At 46.1% G+C, this 15,798-nt stretch overlaps 1 protein-coding gene across 1 annotated transcript in view; it reads right to left on the bottom strand.

Moving 5' to 3' along the window:
- Positions 1 to 2,195: 2,195 nt before the first annotated feature.
- Positions 2,196 to 15,798, bottom strand: part of LOC130393506 (adhesion G-protein coupled receptor D2) — a 51,786-nt gene continuing 38,183 nt past the window's right edge. The window contains exons 21-23 of the mRNA XM_056604179.1: positions 13,461 to 13,502; positions 7,281 to 7,334; positions 2,196 to 2,384 (exon numbers count right to left, since the gene is read on the bottom strand). Of these exons, the coding sequence (XP_056460154.1) occupies positions 2,196 to 2,384; positions 7,281 to 7,334; positions 13,461 to 13,502 (285 nt within the window). The remainder of the gene's footprint in view (positions 2,385 to 7,280; positions 7,335 to 13,460; positions 13,503 to 15,798) is intronic.

Raw genomic sequence — 15,798 nt, 5'->3', positions numbered from 1 at the left:
GCGAGGCGGGAGGGGACGGGGGGGGGGAAGGAGGGATGGAGGGTGCCAATGAGCTGAGTAATACCGCTTTACAATTACGGTTCTGCGCTCTGCACTCGCTCGGAAACAATCTTTGATTCGCCTGCTCGTGACGGAGGATTTAGCGGCGCAGACGCAAACGCGCCACAGCGTTCGGGGATTTAACGACCGCTCAGCGTCGATGAAGGCGGCGGTAATGGTGTCAGGGAGCATGCAAAGCAGCGCGGCTAAAGAAAACCTCTGTAAATCACCGAGAGGAGCGCCCGGGCCGCAACATAGAGCAATAACACGCCGCTCCGGCGTGAACATCATTATCACGCCGTTCATAAAGCATGACTCGCGCAGCGTTTACAGAGCCACGCTACGAGGGCCGTCGGTTCAAACAAGCATAGGATAATAGATTATTAGCAGAAGCATTGTTATTCTTATGGTGCTTCACATGTCTCTGAGCTCTGGTGTTTGCCTTTATTAAACGATCTTAGCTGAACCCATTTGTCGATTAATTTATAACGTAATTCAATCGTTTAGATAAGTCTCTTTGAAATGCAATAAAAGAGCGATCCACCTCAACCAAACAAGAGCGCACGTTGTGTAACCACCACCGGTCGCATACGACCGATAACAGAGCGGGCCGCTCCAAAGCCGTATTAAGTTACCCTTCCATGATGATCCACCTCCCCCAACCCCCCCCCACCACCCCTCATCTGTTCTCCAACTGTTCGCCTCCGACCGCCCCCCCCCCCAGAAACAACCTGGAACACCAAAGCCATCTCTGAGTGGAGTGGGAGTGCAGCGCAGGTCGGGGGGCTGGACTGGATCCGAGCCGGGGCCTGGATAGTGTCAGCGGTGCGGGGGGGGGGGGGGGGGGGGACGTCGCTCGCCCGGTGTCTGATTTGACTCAACATGCCGTGGGCTGCTGCTCCCTGTTTGGCCCGGTAATGCCTCGCAGGTTTACCTTCAGATGGGAACCCAGCGGCCGTATCGAATGTGCTTATCTGGGAATCCCTGGTGCGTGCGTGCGTGCGTGCGTGCGTGCGTGCGTGCGTGCGTGCGTGCGTGCGTGCGTGCGTGCGTGCGTGCGTGTGTGGAAGTGGGGGGGCTGCGGTGTGTGTGCGTGTGTGTGTGTGTGGGGGGATGCATTTATAGGGGTCTGGTTTAATATAAGAGCTAGAATGCAAAGAAAGTGCATTTCTCTGGAATTATATATTTTTTGTGTGACATAGCTTCCTAAAGTATGACTATAAATAAAATGTAAATGAATAATTCATAATTCATGAAGAAAGAAAAGAGGGCTGAAATGGAAGGCAATCGTATATTAAAGTGTTTGCCAGCTCTCAAATGCAGTGGTATTCACACCAGGCCAAAGGTCAGGCCACTCTCATACGTTGTGTGAACCGCGATGACCAACCGCACACTCTCAACACACACAAACACACAGTTGTCATGCACACACATCAACAAAACTTTTCGAACATCAAAAGGTTTCCATCAAGGCTGAGACTAGTCAGCATTACGAAGCCATTCATCGACCATCGACATCTTTCAAAAGCAATACCATTTATTTTACAAGTTCGTCTTTGCTTTGGAAAACGTACTATAAAGGGACCACAGGTGCTGCTCGTCTTACAAATAAGGATGTGATACAAAAAGATAATGTAATTCATGTGTGTCCAGATGTCACCATTAAAACTCAATGGCAGACCACATAATGCATAGCCTTCGATATTCTTTAGGACGGCTGGAGGTTTTGTCGCGCTTTTGAGCGAGGCGAGTCTGGCAACCAGTATGTCACTCGCTTTTGCCACAAACACAACCCCAGCGTACGCACAAAGCCCGAGGCTAGTGTTCAGTAAAACAGTGGAGCCCGCGCCGCTCCTAAGTTTGAGTCCGAAACATAAGTTACAAGGGAAACAAGGAGCGAGGAATTCAGAAATTGTTTTCCATGGCCTGATTATGTTGGGCCAATTACCAGTTGGTGAACTGATAAACAGCAAGCTTTTACTGGGTGAGAGTAGACCAGTAGAGATTTGGTAGCCTTCGTTGAAGAATTCCCCATTATTTAGATTTCTCCTTGGTGCTTATCAACGTACTGTATGTGTACGCATCCAACATTCTGCATTTGACTTTGTGTTTTGTACTTTTGAGTGTCCCAGAAACGTCACACACCTTCTGTTTTTTCAGCATTGTGGGGACTCACCAGGGGACCTGACCTGTTCCTGCCGGGTGCTGACTGGGGTGCTGGTAGGATCTGCCTCTTTGCCCTCCTCCCCCTTCGCCTTCTCCCCACCCTCGTGATCCTGGGGCGGGGTGTGGCCAGATGGGCGGGAGCTGGTCCCCGAGCTGGACGGCCTGAAGCTGGCCCCGTTCTGCCGAAAGTAAATCACCCAATTTTAAATGAAACACTTGAAGAGGTCCAACATGGATTTGTTGTGAACAATATCATCTTTAGTCCAGCCCAAAATGTGCATCACCCAGACAGACAGACAGACAGACAGACGCACACACTAAAATAGACTGAACTAAATGCCAATGAAAACCCTTTTGTTTGCACAGCCCTCAGTCAGACGTCTGTGGGGACTCCAGGAGGTCTAGCAAGCGGTGGCGGAGCCGGAAGGAATGACCAGCATGGCAGACGTCCAGCCCAGGCAGCTAGCCATAGCTACACCAGCCCAGCAAACCTCCACGAAAGGTAGCTCGCTAAGGCTGCATCCACACCAGCCTGACCCTCACCATGGGTACCACGGATCAGATGGTATCACATAGTCATTTAGTAGACTTTGCGGGGGCATATCACAAAGGAGCAGGTGGGGCAGGGGGTCTTGCTAAAGGATGTCTACTGGTAGACTGTGGACGTTGGGGTCGAAACCCACAACTGTTTTGGCTGGGGCCAAACAAAACCGCTTCCCACTGACTGAAAAATACTAATTTAACTTAATTGAGTAAGTCTTGATACAATGAGCGATGCAAAACTAAAGTTATCGACAAATAAAAGTTTCTAAAGTCGGTTGTGACAGGTTATAACACAGGGGATCCTTGTACATAAAAAAAACAACACATTAACATGCACGCTAGCATGCAGACACACAAACACCCACACACACACCAACACACACACATCATGGCTTCCTATATCTTGTCAAAACTTGAATTAAGATCAAAAAACTAATCCGCTTCCAATTTATGTCTATATCTCAGAGGTGTCAGCGGCAGGGAGCTGCCAGAGTTGAGGGGGGGGGGGGTGGGGTCGTTTTTTACTTAGACTCTGCCCCTGACAGCTTTATTTCACCAAGCAATCGCAGGGTGTGTGTACAAGTGCGGGGTCAGCCATGTCACCGGGTATCATACCGGGGCTGGGGGGGTACCATGGTTAGCCAGGGGGGGGGTCTATTTATAGGCCTGCAAGCTTGGCTCACTGTGTGTGTATGTGTGTGTGTGTGTGTGTGTGTGTGTGTGTGTGTGTGTGTGTGTGTGTGTGTGTGTGCCCAATGTGTCTATTTTGTGAAATATATGCTGGAAAAGCAAGAGAGGGAGAATGTATGTTTTTTTGTGTGTCGGTGGGGGTTTCTTATAAATGTTTCTTTTTTTATTGTTAAAATGTTTTATTATGGTCACACCGATGGCAAACAGCCACATAAACACATGAGCATAGTGTGAAGAAAAGGGAAATGAGAACTAGTGGCACCAATGCTTTTGAAATCTGAGCCTGTTATTGGGATTAAAGGGAACACATTTTGTTTGAAAAAAAGAATTACGTGAAGTTCACATTAGTAAACAAATTAGTTCTCAAATCAAGCTTCAGAACTCAAAGAGACCAAATTAGTTTTTGTGTAATACAAAGGTTGATTCTGATGGAATTCTGGTGTATTTTAGGACAAAAATAGTTTCTTATTTGAACCTAACTTACTTATTTTTGTGGAAAGGCAGCAAAAGGAAGACAGGGTAGGAAATGAACCCCAAATAAAAAACCGTCTGCGTATACATGTGCGTACGTCTCAGTGCATTATGTGAACGTGCGTGAGTGCGTACGCGTTCAAAGCAGTTCCCTGGGGATCTGGCGCCACTGTTGGTGCACATCAATGACCATTTGAGGGACTCATCCTTACAGAAGGGTACCAGTGAAGGGCGGGAGGGAAGAGTGAGAATAAAGAGGGGAAGAGTGAGTGATTATGTTTGGCGAGGATTAAACAGGAGGTCACAGAAGGGGAGGAGAGTTGCCCAAAGGTCACAGGGCCACAGATCCAATAAGGGGGCAGATATAGTTGGTTGAGTTATCTGCATCATTAAAATGATGCTGTGTTATAAACAGCGCGGCATGAATATACAATCTTCCCCATTTAGAAAAGCATGCAATTTTCTACGGGTGTAAACGCTGATATCAGATCATGTGGATGACCGTTTTGTAATTTAGCAGGCAATTCCATCCAAAGCAAATGACAGGAGACATTTTTTAGATTGTATCAGGTCGGGGATAGGGCATCTGGCTGTTGGGATGAGATGAGGTAGACTGCAGTTGGGACATTGGGAATCAAACCAAGAACCTTTCAACTGGGAGTGATTCCAGTATAGGAGCATGAGGATGTTAATGATAGTAATAGTGGCTTGGTCATCGTTTAGTAATTCATTTTGAAATTACTATTCATTATGGGGCGATTATTGTTGTGTTTGACACAGCAATGTCGGAGTGTTTGCCACAATGAAATGGCAAAACAAAGTTTTGGAGCCTAGGAAACGGTATATTAAAATGTATGTGTCGAATTTCACAGAAATCTCCAACAAAAAAATCACATGATGCACTCTGATGTCCAAGCCCCTTACACGAGTTCAGTTCAACATATTTTAAATTGCTTGGTTCAATGCATCAAACATTTAAGAAATATAAAACGGAGAACCAAGCTTCCTGCATGACGAAAAAATGTCTCCAACGTGTTTCCATCTCCTCGGGTTAACCCTTCGGTCTTTCCGAGCAAAACGAGAAAAAAATCCATCCTGCCTGTCCACATAAAATCCATCCATCTCCTGCAGTTATTTATCTTACGTCTTCCTACGGTCCCCCTATGCACCGACGGCCCGCCATATGGGGACACTTCATGCTCACACTGCATGGCAACACAGACAATCCTATGTTTTACAACGAGGGGGGGGGGGGGGGGATATATAGGGCCATGTGCGGTCATCTAGAGCCAAATGTCTTCTATCTCGCCGAAGGGACAGGTGGATACAGTATTTCAATGCAGGATTTATGACGCAAAATAGCATTAGCTAAAAAACATGCTGGCGGGGTTTGGGGGGGGGGGGTTAGGGATCGTGCTCTGTTAGCGGAACCCGGCAAGATTGGAAAATTCCTGGGGAGGGATGGGGGCGATTCTCAGGGAGATTTTAGGGCTAAGGATAGCAATATGGGGTGTGGATGAGGGGTGGTACACGGGCGCCCAATATATCAGTTTGCACCTGGTCACTTGTCGTCGTCCCCCCCACCTCATTGTCCCGTCTACTCCGCTATGCAGTGCCTCAACCCCCCCCCCCCCTGGAAGTGGATCAAGTCTTTTACAGTGTATCAGCCTGTCTGGAAGGGGCTAGGGTCAAAGGGGAAATATGGGTGTCAGGGTGCTTGCGTGTGTGAGTGTGTGTGTGTGTGCTTTTGTGTGTGTGTGTGTGTGTGCTTTTGTGTGTGTGTGTGTGCTTTTGTGTGTGTGTGTGTGTGTGTGTGTGCTTTTGTGTTTGTGTGCGTTCGTGTGTATGTGTGTGTGTATGTGTGTGTGTGTGTGTGCATATGTGTGTGCGTGCGTGGGTGTGCATGAGGGTGCATGCACGTGTGAATGTGTGTTTGTGTGTGTGTGTGTGTGTGTGTGTGTGTGTGGTATTGTTAAAATCAATCTGCTTTCATAGCCCGCCTCGTCCCCCCCTCTGTGACCCGGCCAGGCCGGTTAGGGGCTGTGCAGGGAAGTAATGTCTAGAGGTCAGGGTGCAGGGATGGAACAGTTTGTATACATATAAGCCTGTGTGTGTGTGTGTGTGTGTGTGTGTGTGTGTGTGTGTGTGTGTGTGTGTGTGTGTGTGTGTGTGTGTGTGTGTGTGTGTGTGTGTGTGTGAGAGAGACGCTGGTGTATAATGTTGGCCCGGGACAAACTGCAGCGGGCCATAAAGTGTGACAGAGGAACCAGGGGAGAAGAGTTAATGCGATCGCTCATAGGGGACGAATCGCAACCCATACGGGACAATGTGTTTGTGTGTGTGTGTGTGTGTGTGTGTTTGTGTGTATAAATAAGAGCGCGAGGAGGAGAGCAGCAGGACGAGAGAGAGAGAGAGAGAGAGAGAGAGAGATTGGAAAGAGTGGGAGGATGATGAGTCTGTGTGTTTGGCTCTATGAGGTATATGTTCGGGTCTATAATTGTGTGTGTATGTGTTTGTGTGTGTGCGTGTGTTTGTCTCTCTCTGTGTGTGTGTGTGTGTGTGTGTGTGTGTGTGTGTGTGTGTGTGTGTGTGTGTGTGTGTGTGTGTGTGTGTTGCGCGCAAGGGACTATTAACTCCTTTGAAAGCACTTCAAAAACAAGCTAAGTGAGCCTCCTGCTTGCCTGTGTGTGTGCCTATGAGTGTTTACGTGTGTGTGTGTCTTAAGTGTGCGTGTGTGTGTGTGTGTGTGTGTGCGTGCGTGCATGTGTGTGCCCAGGACTCTCCTCTATCTCAATGGGCTGGCGGTGGTGGCGGAGGTGTCCAGCCAGGTATAAATACTGTGCTGACACTTTAATGTCAGGGGATGGCTTGTCCTGGATTAGAAACTTGTAACCCTGCGTGCAGCTTGACATTGCTCCGATGAAGGTGCGGAGAAGACGTGGGGAGGCCGGGGGGGGGGGGGAGACGGACGGGAGGGTGAGGGACGGAGGGGGGGTCGGGGGGCTATTACATGTTTGATGTATAAGGGCATCTACCATGGACTGTCCGCTACGGGGAGACTAGAAGACATGCCCCGCTACAGCCTCTCTGGCGACGATTCATAGGCGTTGCTGGGTTGGGGGGGGGGGGGGGGGCGGGGCGGGGGCGGGGGATTTGTTTATTAATATTTGATTTGTTATTTATTTGTCGTCGTCCCCCCCCCCTCCAACCCACCTCCCATTTCATTGAACGCTAAGAGTGCATCCGACACATGCATGTGTGTGTGTGTGTACATTAACACACACACACACACACACGTGTCCATGCACGCGCACACACACATACACAAATGCATCCACACACGCACGCACACAACAGTGTTGAGGACCTACGGAGAAGTTGAGAGCTTTTCTTCTCTCCCTGATGCGGTTGACCGTGCTTCGAACCTGAAAGAGAGAGAGAGAGAGAGAAGGAGAGATAGAGACAGAAAGAAAGAGAGGGGAGAAATAGTGAGGAATGGAATCAACAGGAAAAAAAAAGAGAAGATATTGTCAGTGCATCCAAACATCCACATTTGACCAAAAGTCACAAGTCAACTAAACCAGCACAAATATCGAAATTCTCAAACCAAAAAATTATTTAAATGTGTTAAGTGTTATATCCAATTAATAACAGGAACAGGCGTAAAGAACTAGAGGGGACATCGCTGAGGGTGAACTTGTATGTACCGGTCTCTCCACCTAATGGGACCTGAAAGCGTCACACTGGGATGGCGAGTGGACCAGACGGCCTCGAGCCATCATCTGTCACTCCAGAGTGCAGGGACCAACAAATGGAGCTATTGGGGGGAAAGGGGCCCGCCCCGGCCCTAGTTGAACAGATTGCACTGGAACACCTGGAGCAGAACAGCAGGCCGGTGGCTCAGCCTAACCCAGAGACCCACTCAGACAGGGTCGACTCAAATAGAAGTAGAAACGGATCAATGTTAGTTAGGGGCGCAAAGCAGCAGTCTTATGGTAAACATCCCTCAATCGTTGAAAATATATGTAGATTGTTTTTATGAATATTATTATATACAATATATAATAGTAATATAATGATGCAGTGCATATGAAAGCCTTTGGTTTGAATAAACATATAAACGTTTTGTTTTTTTGTTATTACTATTTGCATTGAATGGGGTAATGTTGTAGCACAAACATGTTGTTGTTTGTGCTGCGTTTGATTTAAATCACATCCAGTTATTCAGCAATGTAAATAAATTGTTTATAAGGTTTGCTAATAATTAAATTAAAGTTTATCTCACAGCATCTGTGATTCTGATTAATGTTATTGTTTGAAGTGATAACATTAAATGTAATGTTGATTGTCAAACAATCTTGTTAACAATGTGATCATTTAAATGTTGACATGTTTGCAAACCTGCATTAGAAATGCTTATAGTAAGGCTTTAATATTTAGAAAAATTGTTTGTCCTTCAAAATTAATATTTGGAGCAAAATTCTTAATTTTAGCGTTGATCCTGTCAACAAATGATTCATAAATACATAATTGATGAAATAATAATAGCAACGTCTATATTTAACATAAAAAGTAGCATAAATATTGGTAGCAAAATTATATATCTAATTAATTCACATGAGCATTAATGACCTTCACACAGACGCAGTGAGCAACACAGACCCACAAAGGGATGGAATTAAAAAACATAACCTTATACCTTTGATACATAAATAAAATCATGTTTTTGCATATTTTATTGTAAAATATTATAATATTACAACATTGTAATATTATAATATACATTTTGCATACATAAATTAAAAAGAAGAACTTTATGTGTTAACAGTAACTAAATAAATCTCAAGTCATACAATATATAATGATTGACAATTTGGATGCACAATTTGAATGTGTTTATTTGTTTTATTACATTTAAAATAACTCAAATCATACCGCTGCTTGAATGTTGGAATTTTAAAAAGCTATGCAATGTTTGTTTTCGGCAAAAAGGTTAAAAAAATGTTTTAAAGTAAGTGAAAATAAATAAATAAATAAGGGTGAGTGTCTGAGTGTGAGTGTGTGTGTGTCTCTGTCTGTCTGTGTGTGAGTGTGAGTGCGAGTTTGTGTGTGCATGGTTGCCTGATGTAAATTTACAGCCCGATCTCCTGTGTTAGTGAATATGCATCACGGCGTATGGCTTCATCAGGCTTCTGGCTGTCATCAATTATCACTCTGTACAGCTGTATGTATGTGCATGCTTACACGCAACCACACACACAGAAACACAATATCACAACTAAACAAGGAAATAAGCACACACATAGCAAAAGGCCTCCCAATTATCATGCACACATGCATTTACACACAAACACACGCGCGCGCACAGTCGCACGCACACACACAGTGTGTTTCAAGATGTCATCACCTAATGACCACTTAATGAAGAGAGGAAAAGCCCTGTGACACAGACTGAACAGAGCCAAGGTCAAGCCTGCTATTTACTCTGACGTGACCCAGAGAAACACAGAGAGAGAGAGAGAGAGAGAGAGAGAGAGAGAGAGAGAGAGAGACACAGAGGTGAAAGGGATTGAATGCGAATGAGCGGGAGAAACAAAGTGAATAACGAGTAAAATAATGAGTGAGGGAAGAAGACAAAGTGAGAAAGAGAGTGAAAGACAGAGAGAATGAAAGAACAAGGGAGAAGGAATGCAAGAGAGACGGAAGAGGAAGAGAGAGACGAAAGAATAGAGAGCAAGTGGAACGGGGAGCCTGCCTTATGAGTTCCTCAACTCCATGAGAATTTCATCATATCTAAAACCCCACGCATGCGGACGTAAATTACCCGACGCGGCTTAATTAACCATTTGACAATGAGGGGAAGGGCACTGATTTATACAAACTGGTTGGTGTTGCGCTGTTTTTTTTTCTACCGTACACATTCAAGGTTCCGGCGTAGATGCAAAGATGCGCTTTCCATGTAAATGGTTGCTAAGCGATTACCATATAAAGCCGACACCTGCCGACATCCTTGGTGTAAATGGAAATAAAAGGTCATCAAAGCGGAGGATTTACAAGGTGACCACCAAGGAAAAGCTAATTGCCGCGTATAATGAGGAGCTTTTTCTCGGTAATTAGTGATTAAAAACGCGGGAACTGAGAGTAATCGCTGCAGACAAGGTCCGTCCTCCCGTTAGCGAGCCAGGAAATCAGACATCGGAGAGCCCTCGCGAAAACGGAGCGTTTTCTGCGCTTCCAATGGAAATCCAACGGTGCTAATGGGTGCCGCGGCGCTGCCTCTTTAGCATATCAAAGTTTAGCTGGTCGGTAGGATGAATTCGTCAAGGTGCTCCTCTGGAATCAAATACTTCATACACTTTATGACACAGATCTGGTTTTAGATTCATTGTCCGTGCGTCAGTCGGCAAGATTATCCAAGAGGTATTGTTGCTGTGAAATGTGTGTTAAAGTGTTGCAATAACCTGACCTCTTTAGCAAATCAAAGTTAAACTTGTCCGTGGGATACAGTCGTAAAGGTGTTCCTCTGGAATCAAATACTTCATACACTTTATGACACAGACCTGATTTTAGATTCATTGTCAGTGTGTCAGGTGCAAAAATGATCCATAACCCCGAGAGGAATTGTTGTTGCTGTGAAATGTGTGGAAATAGCCTGACCCTGTGAACCCATACCCTGGCTCAGTCGGGCCCTTGATGGCGGATGTTGGGGGAAGCACTGCTGGTAGGCAGGTTGGGGAGTTGTCATCTGGCCTTATAAAACTGAAGTACAGGTTAGTAACCCCCGGCAATGGATGCCATTGGCTATTGAAATAAAAAGCCCAACTGTCACAACATTTTCTTCGTACTCTTCCGTGTGCACTGCTAGGATAGGGTAATGCTTGCTTCATAAGGTCATATTTTGTTTTAATTACCTTTCTCTTAGTTTGAATTCATTTAAAACTGATGTTTTATACAATCTTTCATTTTTCAGGTTAAACAGCTCTGTCATCTCTAGTGACCGCTAGGACAAAACCCAGAAGCCTTCGCTTGAGCTTGAGCGTGTCCCACCTTTCAGTGGAGGACGGGGGTGGAGGGGATGGAGAGATAGGGTTGGAGGGATATATTAAGAGAGAGGGGTGGAGGAAAGTATGCTAACAGTAGAGGATGGGAGATGACGAAACAATAGAAAAATAATAACATCAACTTGCTCTATATGTAATATAAAAACAAATAATTATATAAGAATACAAAACTATATGTCTATATGTAAAAATAAAATAAAAAAAGTGTATATATGTTATGTATATAACTACACAGCCAGTATATTAATAATATATTAAGATTACAGGGGATAAGACTGAAGGTCAAATGCTGACTTATTAGCAAACCAACGTTTTCAGTCACGTCCTCGTCTTCTCAAATTAACTCATAACAACACGTATGTTTTTAATGGTATGGAACATGCACACACACACACAACGGAAACACAAACACACACACACACACACCACCTAAAGTGCTCACAAAAGGAAACGTGCGTGCCCTCATGAAAAGCCGAAACGTGTCCACAGGATGCTCACAAATTGTAAAAGACCCCCGAGGGTCAAGGCGAACGCGGGAGTAAGAAAATGGTTTCAGAGGCACTAAAGAAAAGCCACTTGAGCGAGAATACGGCCGTGATTTATTTTTTACAGTGTGGTGGGGGGGGGGGGATGGGGCCGGAGGGGGGTGGGAGGGGGCAGGACAAGAGAGACGGGGCCTCTGAGAAAGGCCGTGGGAGGCGTGGGTTGAATAAGAGGAGGAGGATGGATACGGAGAATCTGACAGTTGGGGAGAAGAAGGAGCAGGGGGAGAAAAGGGAGCGTATGTTTTGGGGTGGAGGTGGGGAGAAGGGAAGTAGAGAGAAAGGAGACAGAGAGAGAGGGAGACAAAGAGGGGGAGAGAGGGAGACAGACAGAGAGACAGAGAGACAGAGAGAGAGAGAGAGAGAGAGAGAGAGAGAGAGAGAGAGAGAGAGAGAGAGAGAGAGAGAGAGAGAGAGAGAGAGAGAGAGAGAGACAAACAAAGAGATGTTTGCAGTGAGCTGCCCTTTTGTGATGATATACCTGGCCTTGAACCCATGTTTATGCAACTTAAATTTTAACCATTTTATTCACTGTACTTTGCATTGGTGCAATCATACGAATTGTAGGAAGTGCTCCAATTCATGAAACAATTTGATTCGTGCTGATAGTGACAAAAAACATTACCAGGAAAGCAATCCAGTTAGGTGTTTGTGTATATGTAAAGATATATGTACAGTATGTGTGCGTGTGTGAACGTGTTTGAGTGAGTGAGTGGGGGAATGATTGAGAGAGTGTGTGTGTGTGTGTGTGTGTGTGTGTGTGTGTGTGTGTGTGTGTGTGTGTGTGTGTGTGTGTGTGTGTGTGTGTGTGTGTGTGTGTGTGTGTGTGTGTGTGTGTGTGTGTGTGTGTGTGTGTCTGCGTGCAGACACTCGTGTGCGTTCTTTAGCACACGTGTGTGGTCGGAAACTAGCGATGAATAATTGGCCCCAAGTTTTTGTATTTTAACAAGACATTGCATCACTTATGTACGTCTTAAGGCTATCTATTTACATAGCCTCGGGGAATACATAAGCAGTATTTGATCAAGAGTGATTTTTTACAATTGAACCCCATCCATTAAACTCCGTGTCTGTCTCTCGCCGCGCCACATTTAAATGGTAATAGAAAAGCATTACAATACGATATTTCCCTCCTCCGTGTCCGCAACTCTCACCCCAACATCGCGTTCACTCGGATGCATATTTTTATACATATTTTGATCTGGGTGTCGGCGTCGTTGGGTAGAGTAGGTGGAGGTGGCGTCGTGGTGGTGGTGGTGTCAGTGGCGGTGTGGATGTGGGGGCGGGTGCGTGGTGGGGGGGAAGCAACCCCACAAAAGCAGGGTCCCGGGCCCTCTGTCAGAATGCTAAATGGAGGGCCCTGAGTTTAAAAACTTAAAGAGGCATTGAAATATTAGCCACTGCGCTTGAGGAATGAGTGGCTGGGAGCAGCGGCATGTCAGTGTTTAATGGGCGGTCCCGGATGCATATAAGTTAGCCGAACCATGAAGGGCAGTGGGACGCGGCGCATGTGGAAATGACACCACCCCTCCCTCCCCACGCACGCTTTCCCGCCTTTCCATTTTTCTATGCCCAGCACACACCCCTAAACAGACACAAACACACATACACAATTTGCAAATATGTTTCATACGCACATGCACCCACATACACACACAATCCCAAAAGATCTCTCTCTCTCTCCCTCCCTCCCTCTCTTCCTCTTTCTACCTCTCTCGCTCTCTCTCACACACACTTCCCGAATCTCCCCCGCTCTCTCCCTCTTCTCTCACAGGCACATGCACACCCCACGCACACACACACACACACACACACACACACACACACACACGTGCATACAGCACACACACACAGGCAGGCAGGCAGGCATCTTTAAGCAGCGAGCCCATCAGAAACTTGTCATTTCTCTCATTCACTGCCACAGCCTTGAGACACAATGCAGACTTACCTCTGTGTTGTAGACCCCATATATCAGGAAGATGAACAGGCCCTGTAGAGGCACAAAAACACACATGCAGAGACCGACAGACAGACAGACAGGGAAACAGTGAGAAACAGACAGACAAGTAGAGGGACAGGAAAACAGAGGGATAGAGAGAGCGACACGGAGACGGAGAAGAGAGACAGGATGACAGAGAAATAGAGACATGCAGAAGAAGCAAGAGAAGACAAGAAAAAAATGGGTGGAATAGGAGAAGAAAGGGAATGGGAGAAAATAATGACTTGTTAGTTGTGGTTTACTTCCATTACTTAGTGGAATACTTTTAAGAGTCAGAACATTACGACTGTTTAACACGAGCAAATCGCAAGCTCTGAGGCAGACGTGGGATGCATAATTTAATGTTTGTGAGTGTGTGTTTGTGTGTGTACGTTCAACTTAAAACTACTTCCAAACTAGGCAACCCTAGTGTTCAATTCTCAGCCTCATATTTCCCCCGGCTGCCACTCACCCCTTCCCTCTCATCTACCTCCCCCCCCCCCACCACCAAAACACCCAAACAGAAACTCAACCAATGCCACAATCCAAGGTTTCCACCTGCTTCCGAGAAAAATGGAAAAAAACAAATTGATATCCTGCGTCAATGTTCAGTTTCAGCGTATGCACACACACACACACACACACACACACACACACACACACAGACACAAAAACGAACACGAACACACTTAGGTGTACGGTGCAAAAACAAACAAACCGAACCAACAGCACATAATTATACAGTGTAGGACACAATCCCACTTATATTTATACACTACATGCCCACATGTACAGTACAAGTGCACACAGTGTTTGTAAGAATTCCCCTAGATTCGTCCCCACCGAATTACACATACACTAATAAAAATAAAAAAAGGACCCAACACAGGCATGGACAAAACGTACCAACAAAAGCTAAAATGCAGCTTTCTAGGTCATACACACAATGCAGAAACAGACAAAAACGAAGTACTCAAGCAAAAGTAAGCACCCACGCCTATACATGACGCATCTCTGTCCAGATGTGTCTATCACAGAAAATTAATGGGGGGGTGTGTGGGTGTGTGTGTCGTGGTGGGAGGAGGTAGGAGGGGTGTGGGGGAGGGGGGGGGGGGGGGGGTATTGTGGAAAAAAGGGACACATAAAAGAAGTATTTTTCATGTTCTCCACGCCCCGCGACTAGTACCCGGGCCGGAAGAATGCCATGCCCTTGGACGCATAAAAGCTGCACTTTTGGTCGCAGAAAAACAGCTATTTTTTCACTGCGGGCCCATTGTGGCCCCCTTTGAATGTACAAGCTGTGCATTCACCTTCGGCCCATAATGCAATCCTGTCGCTTCAATGAGAACGGTAAGGACAGCATTCACTGAGCGCAGATTGAGCTGCACCACAAAAGAGGTAGCAAGATTAATGAAAAGGGAGGGGAGAGGGGAATCTTATCAATCTCAAGGCTGACGGATAGATTCTCTGATAAGACAGCTTTATGTCAATCTATGTCTGGCCCCTGTAAAGAGAACACATTTAGAAACACTGCAAAAAAGGGTAAAAGTACGTTTTGTTTCCCCTCCCACAAACTCTACTGTTTGTGTGTTTGTGTGTGTGGTTGTGATGAGTATGTGTTTCTCCTTGTGACTGTGTGGGTCGATATCTCTCTTTCCCTGCGTGGTTCGGTTTGTGTCTTTCCCTGTGTGTGTGTCTTTCCCTGTGTGTGTGTGTGTGTGTGTGTGTGTGTGTGTGTGTGTGTGTGTGTGTGTGTGTGTGTGTGTGTGTGTGTGTTTCAAGTGAGGGCAAAGTTTCAGTTTAAAGGACGTGCACCCAGGTCTGCGTCGGAGCATCCATCACCAGCGAGCTCTGAGCATCCAATTTTTACCAAAGGGAGATTTCAATTCATCAGCATTGACCACATTATGGGCCTGTCAGCCAGAGTGACAGGCCCACAACGGCGCCTGTATCCCGGGCTAACCCCCTCTGGTGTCCCACCTGGCTGTCTGTTCGGAGCCACCTCAGGACACTCTTAAAGCACGCAGTGCACAGGGTCCACCCCCTTAAAGTCCCAGTGTCTAAAATGTAGCCCCTCCCAGTTAGTAGCCAAATAGTCTCACAAATCAGCCTTTAGATTAACAGCTACTGTTGACGTTCTGATGGCAGATCTGTGTGAACGGGGACTTTCTTTCGCATGTTTCTGGGGCATGGGATCTGTAGGTGCACGTTTGCCTCGACTGGACTGGATGTGGCCATCATCTTTGGATGAGTCCAAAGAAAAAGGTTTAGAATCATCAAACCCATGTCGTAGACTGGCCCCTGTAGA

Source organism: Gadus chalcogrammus, chromosome 12, assembly GCF_026213295.1.
Source record: "Gadus chalcogrammus isolate NIFS_2021 chromosome 12, NIFS_Gcha_1.0, whole genome shotgun sequence".
Lineage (NCBI taxonomy): Eukaryota > Metazoa > Chordata > Actinopteri > Gadiformes > Gadidae > Gadus > Gadus chalcogrammus.
The sequence above is the reverse complement of the archived record's forward strand: the minus strand, read 5'-3'. Positions and strand labels throughout refer to the sequence as shown.